The sequence below is a fragment of the Ambystoma mexicanum genome, chromosome 9 (assembly GCF_040938575.1).
Source record: "Ambystoma mexicanum isolate Mex_15411 chromosome 9, UKY_AmexF1_1, whole genome shotgun sequence".
Lineage (NCBI taxonomy): Eukaryota > Metazoa > Chordata > Amphibia > Caudata > Ambystomatidae > Ambystoma > Ambystoma mexicanum.
In genome coordinates this window covers 923,714,132-923,733,587 of record NC_090931.1, presented here as the reverse complement: position 1 = coordinate 923,733,587, position 19,456 = coordinate 923,714,132, and the positions used below count along the sequence as shown (strand labels likewise).

The following is a 19,456-nucleotide window of genomic DNA, read 5'->3' as shown; positions in this document are numbered from 1 at the left end:
CAACGCAGCAGTGGAGCGTGAGGTTAAATTTCTATGCCGCGCCAGCCAAATCCGTCAATATGGAGAGGGCCAGAAACCAGGTGCTCTATTGGCAAATCTAATCAAAGCCGATAACAAACAGTCCCAAATCGAAAGGATCGGAACCAGGCAAGGTGAGGAAGTCCACACTGACGAAAAGATAGCAGAGGAGTTCAGTCTATTCTACCAAGATCTTTACAGCGCCAAGCTCCCGAAAGACTCGAACCTCCCTCTGGAATACCTAGAAGACACTGAACTCTATTGGGTCGAACATCAGTTGCGTGAACCTCTGAACGAACTGATTTCACAGGAAGAGATAAGAGCATCTATAAAAACCCTACCATCCTCCAAGGCACCAGGCCCGGACGGCCTAACGGGGGAATTTTACAAAGCCTTTGCAGAAACCCTGGCTCCTCTACTGGCAGCAGTATATGAGGAAGCGCTGGAGCTTGGGTCTCTCCCTCGCTCCTCCCGTGAGGCCAATGTCATTCTATTACACAAATCAGGAAAACCACCGGACGAATGCGCCTGGTATCGCCCGATCTCCTTGCTTAACCTGGACAACAAAATTCTGGCCAAGATCCTGGCGAATAGATTGATGCCCCTGATGCCTGCCTTGGTGCTAGCAGACCAAGCAGGTTTCATACCAGGCCGCAATACGACCTTCGGCATCCGACGAATGTTTGGAATCATCGAGGCTTTAGACCCAACAGGCCAGGCAATTGCGGTCCTGCTAGACGCTGAAAAGGCGTTCGATTCCGTGGAGTGGCCGTTTATGTTCATGGTCCTCACCAGGATGGGGTTGGGGGCCCGCTTCATCAAACTCGTCTCCCTCCTGTACACCAATCCACAAGCTAACATCGTAGTAAGCACGGCAAAATCAACTTCAATAAACCTGCAGCGTGGCACGAGACAAGGGTGCCCTCTTTCGGCACCAATATTCGCTCTGGTGATGGAGCCACTAGCCTCCAATCTGCGGGAACTCCGTCAACAGAGGGGTCTCATCATCGGCCCACACAAGCTCATCGTATCCCTATACGCCGATGACGTGGCCCTATTTATACGTGACCCGGAAGTTAATCTGAACCCGGTCATGAGGGAGGTCATCAAATTCGGGGCGGCCTCCGGATTGAAAATCAATCATTCAAAATCAGTCGTCTTCCCACTGACTCGAGACACAAAGCAGTTTGCCGATGACTTCGGACTCACGTGGAGAACCGTTGGTGTCCGATATCTGGGGATCCAGTTGTCACTAGACCAACAAGAGGTTTTCCGGGATAACTACGAGGAGGTGATCAAGTCCCTACAAGACAAGGTTTCTCGCTGGAAGACGCTCCCATTGACACTCTGGGGCAGAACCTCCTTAGTCAAAATGGTAGTACTGCCAGAACTACTGTACCTCTTCAATAATATCCCGCTGCTACTACCACAATCCTTCTTGAAAAGGCTGAAAAGCTTGGTTCTTGATTTACTTTGGGCTGGCAGACCAGCCAGAGTAGCGTACTCAATACTGACACTCCCCGTGTCCAACAGTGGACTGGCTCTCCCCGACTTGGAGAAATATTTCTGGGCAGCCACTGGTACGCAACGCAATCAATTCGTCCTCATGTACAGGTGGAACGGGCCTTTGAAACTCCCAATTTCCTGACTGCAGTGGTGCTCGGCCAGCTCCCTGTTCCCAACCGCACGATGAACGTGATACTCACGACATACAAGGTCTGGAATACTCTGGCAACGAAGCTTGGGGTGCAAACAAGGTACTCTCCCCTCTTGCCAGTCAAATTTATTCCTGGAATCCCCCTAACATCAGAGAAAGTGTTTCACCAGTGGGTCGATAAGCTGCATATACAATCCCTAGGGGACCTATTCACAGAAGAGGGCTTCCTGACACCAGACCAAGCCAAACAGAGAGGGGGCAACACTGCTCTAGACGTGTTCAACTACTTCCGAACTCGCTACACCCTGCAGACCCATCTGCCAGACTTCCCGCGTCAACCCCCTACTTGGCAATTGCTGCATGATGTCATTCAAGCACAAGGGGACGGCAGGTTGGTGTCACAAATATACAAAGCACTAACCGCCTGATCACCCCCCATCAACACTGGGGCGAAGAGCGCTAAATACAAATATAACAGATGCAGACTGGGGCTACATATTGAATCAGACTCCGAAAATCGCACTTAATTCCCGGCTCAAACTTATTCATTTTAATTTCCTCCACCAAACATATCACACACCTGAAAAAACTAATAAACATCATCCCGACATCCTGGCAGAATGCAAGAGATGCGGAACCGTATCCGCGAGCTTTATACATTTGGCATGGGAATGCCCTGAAGTAGCCCCATTCTGGAACCGTGTGCTGGATACGTCAACGGCAATCGTGGGAGAAGCAATACAACCGAGATGCACGGCAGCGTTGCTGGGAATGACAAGATTGCTATCCGCTCCCTCGAGGAGACTGGCCGGGGTCCTACTGATGCTAGCCCGCAGGAGTTGCCATGGCATGGGGCCGCGGTCCCCCTCCTTCCTACACTGCCTGGTGAAAGGACCTACTCTACTACCAGGATGTAGAGGCTGACTTCATAAAACTTCTCCCTCAGCACGCGCACCCGCCTGACATATGGGGCCCGCTGATAACTTTCCTGATAAATGAAGAAGAGGCCTCCTCAGCGGGCACATCGGAGTCTGGCAGCACGCCCTGATGCAGTCTTAAATTCAGGCCAATAATCCCTTGTACGGGGATTCGGCAGGGAGAATTGTTGTCCACCAGTGACTCTACCTGGGAGCAGCGGGGGGCCAGGGGAGGAATACGGGAGGGGGGATGGAAGGGACTCAAGTTGATGGCGCTAAGTTTAGAATCCACCCTAATGTGGGTGTGTATTTGTACGGTGTGTTAAATGCCAAAAAATAAAGGTTTTAGCTGGGACCCTTTTCAGTCTTTTAGAAATCCGCTTTCCAGGCACTGTAAGATTTGTATCCACCGACCTCTTTCAAACCTGCTTGATGGTAGAGCATACAGCATGAACCATTGATGATCTACTGTTCATCTGGGGGTTTTGTGGGACATCTTTCATATGTGGTGGGAATACATTAGGAAAGGCCTGAATTGCCATTTGTATCAATAGGTTTACCTTTACTGTCACCCTTCTTTAAAACATTCCAGAATAATCAATTAATGGAGTTTTCTGTTTGTTGCTGTTTATGGCAAAGGACGTAAGAGAAGCGTGGTACACAATAGAAGTTTTGATTTACTATACATTCAATAATCAAGGACCAGAAGTTATTAATTGGAATTGAGAGGTTGAAAAAGGGGCAACATTTCTCAATGTTTCCAATGCCTGACAACTAGAATGTGACCCATACAAAATGTCAAATCATTGAAAGGATAACATAACAAATAAAGAAAAACAATTCACCTGAGCCCACAATCTCCTTTTAAGATTTTCAAGGCCGCTTCTGCAGCTTTATGTCTTGCAATTTTCTTACTTGGTCCTTGCCCTGAGTCAATAAAGAAACAAATGCCACAAAGTTTAAAATGAGCTATTATTTTATGCATGTCGCGTGATAGTTTTGAAACATGGCCGAGACATTAAGGAAAGCATTGCAGTAATTCCAAGCAAGTAAGGATCCTAGAAATGTGGGACTCACTGCCCAATACCTTTATTTATTAAATATAACTACAAGATATTGTCTAAAATACATTAGCAACCTGAATGACAATAGTGGTTCCAGCCCTACAGATAAGGGGTGTATCTGCCACTTTTACTAAAAATTGACAAATACTCCCAAAAAATTAAAATAGGGAGTTAAAATGGGCAAAAGACATGTAGAATCTTATGCCCCTGCTTTCACCCTCACAGCTCCATGGACATGTTTGGACCAGTAGTGCACGTAGTACCACAGGAAGAAACCACTATTTTAACTGCCTGATTGGAAGAAGTAAACATGTATCTTTTAATGTGCATGAATAACGAGGTGCAAAGAAATAAATATTACAAAAACATTTCTGTTTTTCTGTTAAAATATATTTTTACTCGCTTGTAAAATACTCTCATTGAGAAATGGACTTAGATTTTTAATCCCTAAAAAATCATTTTACTCCCAACTTTAAAAAATAGGGTGTAAAATACTCCCACTTCCAAATCTTACCTGGAGCACTGAGTGGCTCACAAAATAATCCACCCATATAAAAATGTCATGGTCAATGGCTTTTTTTTAAAAACGTGTTTATTTTTGGTCGATACACAGGAGAACATACATTACAGCAAGTAATACTTAGTCATTTATCAAGCCCATGAGTTTCTTTCCTTTCGGCTATCCCTCCACCCTCCTCTCGCGGACTTTCAGTCTGTACCCGTTTCTTGCTCCTCGTCTCTGAGAACCAAGTCCAAGCGCTCGGCCGCCAGGGCGTTTGCTATCGCCCTCGGCTTGAATGTCATGGCCGGGTAGCTCTCATCATAGTCCACCAATGGTGACCAAATGTTCATGAAACGATTAAGCAGGCCACTACTCGTCGCTGTGATTTTCTCTGCGATAAAAATATCTCATAGTTTTAGCCACCACAGGATTATCAGTGGGCCATCTGGAGATTTCCATGTCTGTGCTACCGTGATCTTGGCAGCTAATAGTCGCCGAGTCAGGAGGGCTGCAGACCTGCCAGATCTTCGGTATAAGCCTGGGATCGGGGCTCCCAGTAAGATTGATTCTGGAGCAACAGGCAACGTGATCTTTATGATATCCGCGATCGCCAGAGTGCATTGGGACCAGAATATTGCCACCACTGGGCACGACCACTACATGTGAATAAATGAACCCGGGAGGCCACAATGGCGCCAACACTGGGGGTCTATGGATTGGTTAATGCGGTGTAGTCGGAGTGGTGGGTAGTACCATCTTAGAAGCAGTTGATGGGCACACTCACGGTTGGTGATGCAGAATGAAGAAGAGCGAGTGCGAGACCAAATGTCTATCCATGTCTGATCCTCTATCGGATTACCTAGGTCAGTTTCCCATTGTGTCATGTAGGACAGTCTGGAAATGAGAGAGTTAGGCTGCAATAGTTTGTAAATCGTCGAGATTCGCCCTCGATGCGGAGGGTCTGCGAGTGTCAGCTCCATGGGGTCTAACTCTTGGGTTGCTGACTGGCGAATTGATGGATGGGAGCACCAGTGTCATAACTGAGCATATGAGAATCTGTCCGTTTCCCTTAGGTTGAAGGCGCTCTTACATTGTTCAAAGTTGAGGGGGCGATTCCCATCAAAAAGCTGGCCTAGGGAGCTGAGGCGGCCCGAGATCCAGTTGTTAAAATTCGTGGAGTGGGCTCCTTGTGAGAACGCCGGATTGTGAAAGACTGGGGCGGATGGGCCCAGGTCCCTTGGGATACCCCTATGTTTACATGTCCATTCCCAGGCTTTCAGGGTGAGCTTGGTGGACGATAGAGTGGCTGGCCACGATCTTCTTGAGGCGGGAGGCAGGTGCAATAGGAAGCGAAAGGGGGAGGAGTAGGCGGGATTGTTCAATTTCCGTCCATCTAGGTCGATTCGAGCTGATGATCCAGGCTCGAGTGTGGGCCAGTTGCGCTGCTATCTGATATTTCTGGAGATCCGGGACCCCCAGGCCTCCTAGATTCGGACTGGTCAGCATCGTTTTCAGCGGAATCCTTGGCTTTTTACCTTTCCAGATGAAATGCAACATTTTTCTTTGGAGACGTTGAAGTGGGGGCCTAGGGATCAGAATAGGAAGGGCTGAGCAAGCATAGAGGAGGCACGGGAGGAGGTTCATATTACATGCCGCTATGCGGCCCAGAAGTGAGATTTCCTGTGAGCGCCATCGTTCGAGGTCTTCTTCCAAGGACTTAAATAACGGCTGGAAGTTTGCCCGATAGGTGTCTTCCGGGCGGGCTGTGATTTGGACCCCCAGGTAAGATATCGCCTTTTCCGATAGGGGGATCGAGCAGAGGGCTCCAAAAGATCTTCTATCCTCTGAGTTTAGTCTCACCCCTAGGGCGGAAGATTTTGGGAAGTTTATAGCGAAGCCTGATGCCTTGCCGAAGGAGTGGATTTCTGCTAGGGAGGACCTTAGTGATTGGGCGGTGTCTAATAGTCAGCATCACATCATCAGCATATAGCTCTATTTTATGTTGGGTGGGGCCTACCTGGAGGCCTTTAATTCTGGGGTTCAGACGGATTCGTTGGGCGAGGGGTTCCATAATTAAGGCGAAGAGCAGGGGGGACAGAGGGCATCCCTGTCTGGTCCCCCAGGATAGGGGGATCGGACCAGATAGGTGGCCGTTGACTCAGTTTTCGGGGATTGGTAATTCGCCAGGATATATTTCTGAAATGAGGGGCCAAAGTGAAAGAACTCCAGAGTGAGTCGGAGGAAAGACCAGTCTACTTTATCGAAGGCCTTCGTCACGTCTAGAGCCAGCACTGCTAATTTTCGTGAATCTCGCTGCGTTATCTCAACCATGTTTAGAACTCTGCGTATATTGTCCGGGGCAGATCTGTTCATTATAATGCCGGTTTGGTCCGGGTCGATAACATCAGGGAGTACTTTCGCCAATTGGTTGGCCAGGACTTTGGAGTATATGTTGGCGTCTAGATTTAATAGGGAAATCGGTCTATAAGCCGTGATGTCTCTCGGGTCCTTTCCTGGTTTTAGGGCCAGGACTGTGATCGACTCCTGCATCGATGGGGCGATTGCTCCCGTGACTGCGAAGGAATTAAACAGAATCGTCAATGGGGTCACCAGCTGGGGGCGGAAGATTTTATAGAAACGGGTCGAGAACCCGTCGGGCCTGGGGCTCTCGGTTTATGGCTCTTAATAGCCGTGTCCAGATCCTCAGTTGAGATCGGGGATTCTAGGTCGTCTCTGGTCGCTTGGGGAATCTGGGGAAGAGCTGCATCTCGGAGGTAAGCCTGTTGATCTCGTGGGGAACTAGGGGACGCCAAACACACACCAGCTGTTGCCAGCTGATAACCCTATGCTGCACTCCTGATGAGGAGACAAGTCCCCAAGGTTATTTTCAGTATCACGTGAACCCAATCCGACTCCAACAAGGAGAAGTCTTAAGTCACGAGAGACCACACTGTCAATTAAATTACAATGCAAGAAAGCCTTCACTGTACTCAAAAAATATTTATATGCTAAACAAGATATAAATAGCATCTGTCTCTCTGCTTGTCTACAGAGAAGCACCACCAAGCTGAGACAAAACAGTTTTAGACAGATAAAAGTATTTTTATGTATATAGGCAAATAAATTTCACAAAAGGTGCGTTCCAATGTTACATCCACATTATTAACTCATAGCGTGGTAATCATTAGAAACAAAAGTAGTTATACATTTAAACAACAACAATATTCTGAGCTGAATCACAGTCCTCAAAAACATACAAATGTTCTCAAAAAGTTATTCGTGAAGTAACACATTTAAATATTGAATTATTTAACACAATTGTCCATCTGGGCAGTACACTTCTTTCTGCTCAGAATCTCCTAAACACAACCATGTGTACCGACGTGTTTCAGATTACGCAACTATCCTTCTTCGGGGTAGGATGTGTTAAAGTTTCAAAAGTTGTTGATTAATTCCACATTCCAGTGTACGTATCAACAACCGGGATCAATTTGGAAGGAAGACCAGTGCCTCTCCCCGGGTGAACACGATGGTGAAGGGCTGGGTTTTCCAGTGGGTGGTGGTTGTTTAAACGTCCCTGGAGGTCCGTGGGGCACTCTGTATCCTGTGTCGTACCGCAACGAGGTAAGCCGTACGAGAGGCAGTTAAGGCTTTCTTGCATTGTATTTTAATTGACAGTGTGGTCTCTCGTGACTTAAGACTTCTCCTTGTTGGAGTCCGATTGGGTTCACGTGATACTGAAAATAACCTTGGGGACTTGTCTCCCCATCAGGAGTGCAGCATAGGATTATCAGCTGGCAACAGCTGGTGTGTGTTTGGTGTTTCATATTTTAGGATCTCGAGTGGCCTCGAGAATCTCCCTGCTGCACCTGAAACTGTATATGAACTACCTGAGTTCAAATTATCATATCGTAGCGAAATGACCTGAATTTATATACTTTTAATATTGTTGTGCCTTCCACCATATACTGTTTTCTGAACTAGGGGACGCCGTCATCGTGTCCATGAGATGGGCCATTGCGATCTGCTGCTTGTCTTTCTCTGCAAATTGGACACTCCCTTATGAGTCTCTGAGGCCTAAGATTGCGTTTCTCTTCCTTATCCTTGCCAGTTTTTCCACTAGGAACTTATTCGCTTTGTTTCCTTTAGCATAGTACCTTTGCTTAGTTCTGGCTAGAATCTGGGCTGTGCCTTCTGCGTAGTGTGCTTCCAGCCTCTTCCGGGCTATCTGGAGGGCCCGCTGGGATTTAGGCATCCAGTTCTTTGCTTTGCATGTTGCTTCCGCTTTCTCTACTTCGACTTGTAGGGTCTGGTGGATTTGACGCCTCTTCCTGTGATAGGCTGTCCCTTGTGAGATCAGGACCCCACTAACCACCGCCTTCATCGCATCCCATGTATTGGCCGGTGAGGTGTCCTCATTCTTATTTTCATTAAAGAAGTCTTTGATAGCTTTCGCTGTCACGTCCCTCAATGCCATATAGCCCAGGATCAGGTCGTAGAGTGACCATTTGCGCTTTGGAGGAGGTTCCGGGTCATGGGCTCTCATCGTTAGTATGATGGGGGCATGATCTGATAAGATTCTGGGGCCAATGATTACATCGTCCGTGAAGGCTAATGCTTGGGGAGAAGCTAGCAGGAGATCGATGGGTGAGTGGGTTCTGTGCACATAAGAATAGAATGAATAGTCACGGGACTCTGGGTGTAGAACTCTCCACGTATCCACCACATCAAGGGTTCGGAAGCATTTGAGCAAGGCCGTCGCAATGCTGTAATCTTTGTGAGCCGGAGGGTGAGATTTATCTCTAATTGGGTCAGGGACCCCATTGAAGTCTCCGCCGATTATTGTCTGGCCCTCTATAAATTGCGATAAGGCTCCTTCTAGGGTTGTATAGAACTCTTCCTGCTTTTCATTCGGGGCGTAGGCCGAGACCAGAGAGTATAATTGGCCGAATAGCCGGCATTTGACTGCCACAAATCGGCCCTCCAGGCACAGTAAGGAGTCTAAGATTTGGGGTCGGAGGTCCTTGGCAAAAAGTATTGCCGTTCCCCCGTTCTTGGTGCCATTCGATGCCAGAAACTGCAACGGGAAAGTCACCTGGGATCAGGTGGGTTTCCTGGAGGAATATCACTGAGGCCTCCTCGTTCTGGATACGTTGTAGGATAGATTTTCTTTTCTGCGGTGTGTTCAGGCCTCTGCCATTGATCGACAGAAATCGCAGTTTCCGATGTGGCTGAGGAGGCTCCCGCTCTTCGTCGAGTAGGTGGGACGCTTTTGAGGGGGAGGAATGGAGGGGGTCAGGCATCATCAATGAGCTTGATTTCGATGTCGCTCTCCAGTGATCGAGTTTTATGTTCCCTCCAAAGGGAGGCCAAACTTAACATTTTAGGGGAGGCCAGGATTTTCTTTCCGGCGGATCCCCTGGCCAACAGGGCCTACTTTGTCCCAGGAGCCAACAGGGCTAGGGGCATCATCCAATACTGGGTTTGTCTCCAAGGGTGAAACGATGGCATACACCTTGGAGTGGGGGTATGGACCGTGAGGGTCCCGCGGCAAACTTGTTAGCTTTCATATTGTAGCGGGTGGGAACCTCTAAGCTGAGGTTCTTGTGGGGCTGTTTCATTTTCGGCATCTCTGTGTCTTTGACCAGGCCTGATAAGCTTGCTTCTGGGGAGGTTGCGTCGGGCCATCTGGAGTAGAGGCCAGACTGCGGGAGGGCGAAGTTCTCGGAGAAGCCGGGTGGAGGATAGATTCAGCGTCTTCCAGGTGACTGATCGAGCGCTGGACCCCTTGGTAGGCGAATTGGAGGGCCGTCGGAAACTGCCATCTGTATTGGAACTTCTGGCTCTGCAGGAATTGGGTCAGGGGTTTCAGCGCTCTTCTTTTTTGTAGGGTCATCAGGGAGAGATCCTGGTAGATCTGCAGCGGGGCGCTCATGAAGGATAATTTGTCTTTGGTGCGGCTAATCGCTGCCAGAGCTTCCTTAGTAGAGTAAAAATGGACCCTCGTTATCACATCGGGTGGGGAATCCGAGGATACTCCCCGTCTTGGGCGTAGCATATGGGTCCAATCAAGGATCAATTGGGTCTGGTCCAAGTGTGGAAGTAAGGATTGAAAGAAATTTCCTATGTATTCTGGGAGATCTTTGTCTGGGATAGACGAGGGCACCCCGCGGATGCGCAGATTATTTCTTCGGGCCTGGTTTTCCAGGTCTTCCTGCTTAAATTCCAATAGCTCACCTTTGCTCTGGAGGGTCCGAATTGCTTGTTGCATCTCTATTATGGATGCATCATGGCTTTGAGTCATATCTTCGACCTCATTCAGTCTCTGCTCGGCCTCTGTGAGTCGTTGGTCCGTGTGTTCAAGTTTCGCGGTAAATTCGGCGATGTAAGACCTAAATTCTTCTTTAATATCCAGCATAAAGGCCTGAATATCCTCCTTTGTTGCCAACTTTCCCAGTTCCTCCGAGGACTTCTGCAGAGTGAGTTTCGGGGGGGGTCCGATTTCTTGGCCTGGTCTGTGGCTAGGAGCATCGTGGATATGTCAGTTGCTGGTAACGTTCTTTCGACTGGATGTTCCTCCAACGTATTACACATCTTTGACATGTAATGTCCACAGCTGCGTTACTTGGGAAATTTTTCAGCAGAGGGTGCCCTGCGTCAATGACGTCAGGTCGATGTCCCTAGAAGGCTTCCGTCGAGGGCGACGTCACTGGATGTTATAAATAGGACTCACGGCGCCCGTAGCCTCAGTTTATGATTTTTCCTCCATAACGTGTGACATGCTCGTACACAATGCCTGCTTGATTGCACATATCCTTGAGGTAACGCAAGCTGGAATAGCATAGGAAATTCTCCAGAGGGGCAGGCTGGGAGGGAGATGTGGAATACGTTGGAGGAACATCCAGTCGAAAGAACGTTACCAGTTGGTAAGTAACTTGGTTCTTCGAATGGATTGTGTCCTCCAACGTATTCCACATCTTTGACAAACTCCCAAAGCAGTACCAGAAAATGGAGGAGGGAAAAGAATTTAGAATACACAATCAGATGGCCGAATAAAGAACCGCTTTACCAAAGGCCATATCTTGACCATGGAGCGTATCACCAGAGAGTTATGTTTGACAAAGGTATGGATAGAAGCTCTTGTCGCTGCGTCACAAATATTCCTAATAGGAACTCCCCGCTGCAGGGCTGTGGAAGTAGCCACGCCCCTAGTGGAATGACCTCGCACCCCTTCAGGAGGGTCCTTGCCCGCCAATCTGTAACATTCAGTAATGGGGAGGATAATCCACCTTGACATGGTCTGTTTGGTAATAGACTGGCCCAATCGGTGTCCAGCGTACCCCACAAAGAGTTGATCGTCCACTATGACCCTGGACATCCTAGAAATATAAAAGCTCACGGCTCTCCTAGGGTTCAACCTATGGAGTCGCTCCTCTGCCTTACCAGGATGAGGATGAGGAGGAGGAGGAGGAGCAGGATAGAAAGCATGAAGTACCACTTTCTGGCTTAAATGAAACTCAGACACTACCTTAGGTAGAAAGGAAGGACGTACCCCGAGTACAACCCTATCCTTGTGGAACACAGTAAAGGGCGGCTTAGATGAAAGTGCCTGCAATTCACTCACTCTGCGAGCGGATGTAACCGCAACCAAGAAAAACCGGCTTGAACATTTTTTGAGCCCTTTTAGAAATTAGGAAATCAAAGGAACCTTAAAATAAGAACATTCTTCAGACGAGCGCTTGAAGATCGACAGTGCCGCCAGGTAACCTTGAATAGTACCTACTTGAAGGCCCCTGTGGGCCAAAGAAAGCAAGAAAGACTGAACCATGGGAATGGAACACTGAAAAGGATCAACATTGTGTCCCCTGCACCAGTCGCAAAACTTAGGCCAACAGCAAAAGGATTTGGTTGCTGGCCGCCTGGCCGAAAGCAACACCTACATCACGTCATCCGGAAGGTCCCAATCCTTATATCTCAACCTTTCAGATACCAAGCGTGAAGGTTGAGTCTCTTGACCTCTGGATGGAGAACCCCGCCTCCCCTCCCTACGCGCGTGATATAAGATCCTCTCGGAAGGGAAGACGGTGTGGAGGGCAGATGGACATTTCTAGAAGGTCCGGGTACCACACTCTCCTGGCCCAATCCGGAGCAATTAGGATCATGTGGGATCCAAACCCCTGCAACCTCCTTAACACTTGGGGAATGACGGGACCTGAGGAAATGCCTACAGAAGTGGGAATCACCAATCCACGAAGAATGCGTCTCCTAAGGCTCCCCTCGGAGCAAATTCCCTTGAGCAGAATCTCTCGCACTTCCGGTTGGCACTGGTCGCGAAGAGATCCACTTGTGGTGTTCCCCAAAGGGCGAAGATCTCCAGAAGGACTTCCTGAGCCAACTGCCACTCGTGAGAGACTGTGCTCTGCCTGCTCAGAGCGTCCGCCGCCGCATTCTCCTCTCCGGCCAGATGTACTGCCGAGAGGGCTATTCCCTGCTGGATTGTCCAGAACCAGAGCTGCATCGCCTCTCTGCACAACGGGAGTGACCCTACCCCCCCTTTTTTGTTGAGGTAATGCATGGCCACTGTGTTGTCCATCATGATCAGGACACTTTTCCCCCACACAGACGGCAGAAAAGCCTTCAGGGCCAGGTTGATGTGGAGTTTGGACTCCGACAGAGACCAATGACCGCTGGCGGTCAGATCGTCCGCATGAGCTCCCCATCCTGTGAGGGAAGCGTCTGTCACTACTGTCACCTCTGGCCACGGTTGCCAAAACAACTCCCCCTTCATCAGGTTCCCCTCGTTGGCCCACCATAGAAGATCCTGTGAGACCGAGAGTGGAATCCAAACTGGATCCAACATCTTGCCTGAGAATTGTGACCACTGCATCTTGAGGACACATTGCAGAGATCTCATCCTCAGCCTGGCCTCTGGCACCAGAAAAATGCAGGATGCCACGAGGCTGACCAACCTTAAGAATTTGAAAGCCGGGAGACACTGGGCATGTTGGAATTTGTCCACCATCTGCACAATGTGATGAGCCCTCACCTTAGGAGACGAGCACTTCCCCAAGGACGTGTCCAACACAGCCCCGATGTACTGGAGCTGTTGGGAAGGTGTTAGATGTGACTTCTTGAAATTGAGGGAGAAGCCCAGCTTGTGGAGGGAGCGGCAGGTGAGACTGAGATGATCCATTGCTTGCTCGGGAGAACGCGCACATATCAGCCAGTACAGGTAGGGGTAAACGTGAATCCCCCCCTCGCTTGAGATACGCAGCCACCACCACCATTAGCTTGGTGAAGACCCTTGAGGTGAAGGTCAATCCGAATGGCAGGACCCGAAACTGAAAGTGCGAGCTGCCAGCCGCAAACCTCAGGTACTTTCTGTGCTTGGGATGAATCAGCACATGAAAGTAAGCACCCTGTAGGTCCAGAGGCACCAACCAATCCTGAAGTCAAAGGGCCTGGAGGACCTGAGAAAGAGTGACCATCTTGAACTTGTCCTTCCTGAGAAGTTTGTTCAACCAACGCAAGTCCAAGATGGGTCTCAATCCCCGTCTTTCTTTGCAACCAAAAAATATGGGGAATACCATCCCTTGTTCCTTTCCGCTACAGGCACCAGTTCTATAGCGCCTTTCTCCATTAGGGTCAAGATTTCCTGCACAAGGAGTGGAGCCGGAAGCTTCAAAGAGACAGTCCCTAGTGGATTGTCGTGAGGCTGTTTTAGGAAGGGAAGGCAGTAGCCGTTGGCTATTGTATCCAGAACCCACGCATCCGAAATAATAGCTCGCCATTCTTCGAGATGCTGAGACAGTCTCCCCCCAACCGGCAAACAATGGAACATGGCCTCATAGTTGTTTTGGAGCGGATGCGGCAGCGCCTGTAGGCAAAGAGGCTGCTGCCTGAGTGGCTTTGGCACCCCCATTTCCCCGACCAGCATGGGTACTTTTACGATGACCCCTTTGACTGGTCGGCTCCTCTCGTCCTACCAAAAGAGGAGTAGTAACGAAAGGAACCTCCCCCTCCACTGCTGTCCCCCAGGATGAAAAGGCAGAGGTTGTCACACAGCTGTGCTCAAAGATTTAGCCGCAGCTTTTGAGGTCTGCAACCTCTCAAGGCTCTCGTCAGCCTTCCTGCCAAACAAATGCGCGCCATCAAAGGGCATGTTCAAAAGAGGGGCTTGCACATCCGACACAAAACCCGACTTCCGCAACCACGCAAATCTGCGTATAACTGTGTTCGCAGCCATGGACCGGCTAACACTGGTGGCCGTGTCCAATCCCGACTGAAGGGATCTTGCACGAGAACAATGAACCTATCCCTTTCTTCCCCCTCTGGGAATATGCTCAGCCGCTAGAGAAACATAATTCCACAGAATGTGTGAAAATCTTGCCCAGGCACAAGTGGAGTTGGCCGACTTCAGTGCCATACTCCCGCAGAAAATCCCTTGCGTGCCCAACCATCGAAGCATTTGTCGTCCCCATCAGGAGGGATGGTAGGGTACGCCGCTTGCCTCGAGGTGGCCATAGCCGCCTGAACCACCATACTCTCGGGAGTGGGGTGAGAGGAAAGGTAGCTGGGGTCGCTACTGTAAGGGTGGTATTTTTTAGTTAACGACTTGTTAACTGCCAGAAGAGATTCCGGTGTCTGCCAAGCAGCAGCAACCCTTTTCTGCAACATCAAATGAAAGGTAACGCTGGGTCAGAGGACAGACCTTGATCCAAAATATCAGTTAAGTCATCCTGAACAAAAGCTTCTTGAGGACTAGACCAACCAAGATACTCAGTGAACCTACCCATCAGTGTCCCATAAGATGACTCAGCATGAGCCCCAGGCTCAGGTCTGCCAAACTCCAACTCAGGAGAAGTGTCTAAGCCACTGGCATCATGAAGAGATTGACGTAACTCTTCCAACTGACTGTCCCCGGAAAAGACTTGAGCCACATCAGGTTCAACAGGGTCAAATTCCAAATCTGACCTCTCCTCATCCTCATAGATATTATCCAGAGGAAGAAAGAACTCCTGCCTCGGGACAGAAGAGGGTCTGGAATCCTTAACAGGCCTCACACACTTGGAAGTAGCCTTCCTTGGAGGATCCACAGTACCAGGGACCTGCATCGTCAAATTTCGACCAAAAGGCCCCGAAGGCTTCGATATCCGACGGACACTTACCAGATTTCTGCGGTTTCGGCGGGAACGACGACCGAGACCTGGATGCAGCACATCTCTGGTGATCAACCTGAACCATGTCCGAATGGGACCTCGAAGGTTCCCGATGAGTATCGCGCTGAGGACCCGAGCCCGAAGGTGCATGAGCCACGGACCGCGACCGTTCCCTGCCAGTTTCTTCCGAATGCGCGGACGGAACTGTACTCTGGGATTGAAAAATGGCTAGCATCTGCTCCCTGAAGGCTGCCCATTCCTCCGGAGTCGAGGACTTACTGGGACAAGCCACTTTCCTCACAGCGCCCCTCGAATCGTCGGTGAACATCCCCTTAGCAGCTTTACGGGACTTACTGGGTTTAGAACCCCTGACTACCTGTAACTTCCACTTACGCTCCTGCAAGGCTTTAGCAACCAGCGACTGGCAATTCAAACAGTCGTCTGTGTCATGACTCTCGCCCAGACACCACAAACAAATGGGGTGCGGATCCGTAATCGACATCTTAGACTTGCAGTCCCGGCAAGTCTTCAAGCCAGACCACAGAGTTGGAGGGGTCGAAGAAGAAGACATATTCATGACAAACACACGAGCCGCGCCGAGTTCTCGAAGCAAACACGTTTGCAGAAAAAACAGAACTGAGACTACGGGCGCCATGCGTCCTATTTATAACATCCAGTGACGTCGCCCTCGACGGAGGCCTTCGAGGGACATCGACCCAACGTCATCGACGCAGGACGCCCTCTGACAAAATATTTCCGAAAGTAACACAGCTGTGGACATTACATGTGGAATACGTTGGGGGACACAATCCATTCAAATACATTTTTTGAAAAAAGATGGATACAAACAACATCCTTCATAATTAGAGACCGTTTTACCCAAAGAAGAAAGCTCCACATTTTCATCATCCAGTCGTCTATTGTTGGTATACGTGGTATTTTCCACTGTGATGCCAGGGCATTTTTGCCAGCCAATAACATCTGCTGTATACCCTGGTTCCCACACTGGGCTGTTAGATCATCTATTATTATTTTTATTTTTTTGTTTGTAAATGGTTACACAGTAACCTTTACAAAATGATATAAAAGAGAAACTTACAAATTTGCATATTTACATATTTATATATCCATGTTTTCAACAATTTACAATTTTCCTAAAATAACTTCTTAGCAATTCATTTCTCCATGTAGAGGATACATATAACATGAAATTTGAGTGGTACATTTCATTTGCAATCCTTTGACCTAACCATTAAAACATACTTAAAATACTTAAATACTTTCATAAGAGTATTACATTTGGCCAGTCTTCCGGCATAAATGTTCAAGTGCCCACAGCCATCACACTTTCTTCGGAAAAATATACGTTTATCCAATCTTCCTTCTAAATATTCCTGGGGCTCTAACCCAAAACGGTAATAAATAAAAAACACAAATGTCCATACTACATATTATAATAAATCAGCCTGCCCTTGCAATTTGCAGGAATCCCTTAGAAAGCGTACTACTGCCAGCTGTAATTTAAGTCGCTTACCATGAAGCATCTCTAGCCGCAAGTTTTCCAAATCCACATTTGCTGTATTAGGGACAAATTGGCTAAAGCTATTTATATGTTCCAATCTTAGACTATTACATTCAATTAAGATGTGCTTCAATGTTTCAGAAAATTCTGCTTGCTTACAGTATCTGCATAAGGAGGGATTGCCACTATTACCCTCTCTAATGTCAATGATTTCACCAGTTTTTATGACATTAAACCGGAAGTGCATAAAATCCTGTCTCCATATGCTATCTGGAAATTTCAAGAGGTATGGTTCAATGGTTCCAATTTCTTAACTATAATCAGATACAAGATGTTTGAACAATTTATATTTTGAAACCTCTTCCACAGTCTGATTCCAATTGAGATGTTGTAACAGATTATTTACTTTCAAGGGAACGGATATAAGGAATTCCCAATCTGTCCAGAACTTCATGCACTTCCACCTCTATGTCACGCAGATACAGCAAAGCTGCAGAGCCATTGTGGAGACCATCGCCCATAATTGCATATAAGGTAGTGTTTTTGCAAGTAATCAGCTTTCTATAGAGTGACAATCATCACCACTCTACGACACTTCTAACAGACATGAGCTCAAGCTCATAGCGAAGAGCTGAAACTGGAACACATTTTGGCAAACATTTGAAAATAGCTTTTAAAATTCTAGACTCATATTTTACAAGTTCATTTCTGCACCATAGTGGTGCAAACTCAAGTCCATAGCAGAACTGAGCTATGGTATTGCTTCTATAAAGGCGCAAACAAGGGAGAACTGAACATTTCCCAAACTTAAAATCAGTTTTTCTCAGCTGAGATACAAGAGGATCGTCTCTAGATATTCACGAAAATGTATTTTGTTGTTATCTCCAAACACAGCATATTCCATATACCTTGTTACTGGTTTTACTAGTAATTTCTCATGATTAAAAAACCATGAGAACTTGATAGGGCTTTTCCTATTAGAGAAACGCACAATTACTGTTTTTTGTTGTTGTTAATATGCAGTGAATTCAACACAGTATATTGCTTAAATACACTAAGAAGTCTTTGAAGGCCAAGAGGGGTGTGATCATACAAGGTGACATCAGCATAAGCGGTCCAACACACACTCTTTCCTTCAACTTTAGGTGGAGCAAAAGCCATAGTTTCCAAAGAAATTCCCACATCCGAGATGTAAAGGTTGAAGACAGTCGGCGCAAAAATGCACCCTTCTAGGTCCATTACGTACACTGATGTCTTTAGATAACGTACCATTAGAGTTTAGAGGAAATTTAATTCTCGTACCTTCATGTAGATAATATAATATAGAGAGTAAAGGAGTTGGCATCCCTAGCTGGTATAGCTTGGACCACAAGGTAGTTCTATCATCAAGATCAAATGCTGACGCAAGATCAATCGAGGCCACACAAATCGGCAGATTTCCAGATTTCCATGCATATTCTTGCATAATTGAAATAAGGAGGCCTCCAGCATCCGTGCCTATATTCTGCCTGAATCCAAACTGGAACGCAGACAGGATACAGTGTGTGTCCATCCACTCCTGAATATGTTCCAATATAATGCCGGAAAAGATCTTGGACTCGGCGTTAAGAGGGCGATGGACCTGTAATTATGGGGACAAGCCCTATCGCCTCTCTTGTAAATTGGAACAATATAGAAAGATGCCAACTATCAGGAATAGTTCTCACAAGTAGCATATTGTTAAAAAGTACATAGAGAATTTTTGACCAAAGCTCAATATTACCCTTCAGTACCACATTGGAAAGCATGTTAGGACCCGGGGCACAGGATGAAGAGCTACGCAGGATTAGATTTCTAATCTCTGCCTGCCCAAAGACAACATTCCAAGGGCAGCTACATATGTCCAAAGGAACTAACCATTCCGATGCAGAGGGAGCATAAAGTTGTCCAAAATGTCCTTCCCATGCTTCTGGGCTGACAGAAACCGTTTGGGCTGTCATTTGAAATTCTGCTTGTCTGTTTATCAGGGCCTAACGCCTACGTGCACTAAAGTCAGAATTTCTTCGCCATCTTTCTCAAACAATAATTTTTTTTTCAACATAACATATTATTGCCATTTTAACTTATGAGAGTAAATCAGACATTGTGTATATTCAAGAATACATTATATCACATATTGGTTTAGTGGATTGATGGTTTATTAGTGGGGGATGTTGATTCTGGATTGGGCGGCGTCTCAAACAATTTTGTGCATACATTTTTAGCTCTATTTTTCCATTTATGTTTGATTTATTTAGCTAAAACTAGAATGGAATCTTTTTGAAGAAAGAAGTTTCGAATTGCTCTTAATTCCCAATTCCTTCTTTTCTTGAGATCTCTCATTACTTCACAAAGGGAATGTTGATGATACCTACTAGGCATACTAAATTTCTTAGCTCCACATGTATCCCTCACTGCAGTTTCAACATAATGTTCGAAAGCGTTGTGTGTATATAAAGTCAATTTCTTGCTAAGCTCAATATTCTAAAAATCATGCAAGAAAACTTGATTTACTTTCTCAACATTCCCTTTATGCCAAGTAATATGATTGCAAGGCCTATTAATGTTCAACCCAAGTGGAAAGAAACCACCATTAGAG

At 47.3% G+C, this 19,456-nt stretch overlaps 1 protein-coding gene across 2 annotated transcripts in view; it reads right to left on the bottom strand.

Annotated features, from left to right (window-relative positions):
* PRKRA (protein activator of interferon induced protein kinase EIF2AK2) overlaps positions 1–19,456 on the bottom strand; it is a 700,997-nt gene that overhangs the window by 547,486 nt on the left and 134,055 nt on the right. For both annotated transcript variants that reach the window (XM_069616107.1, XM_069616108.1), the window contains exon 3: positions 3,438–3,519. In XM_069616107.1, the coding sequence (XP_069472208.1) occupies positions 3,438–3,519 (82 nt within the window). The remainder of the gene's footprint in view (positions 1–3,437; positions 3,520–19,456) is intronic.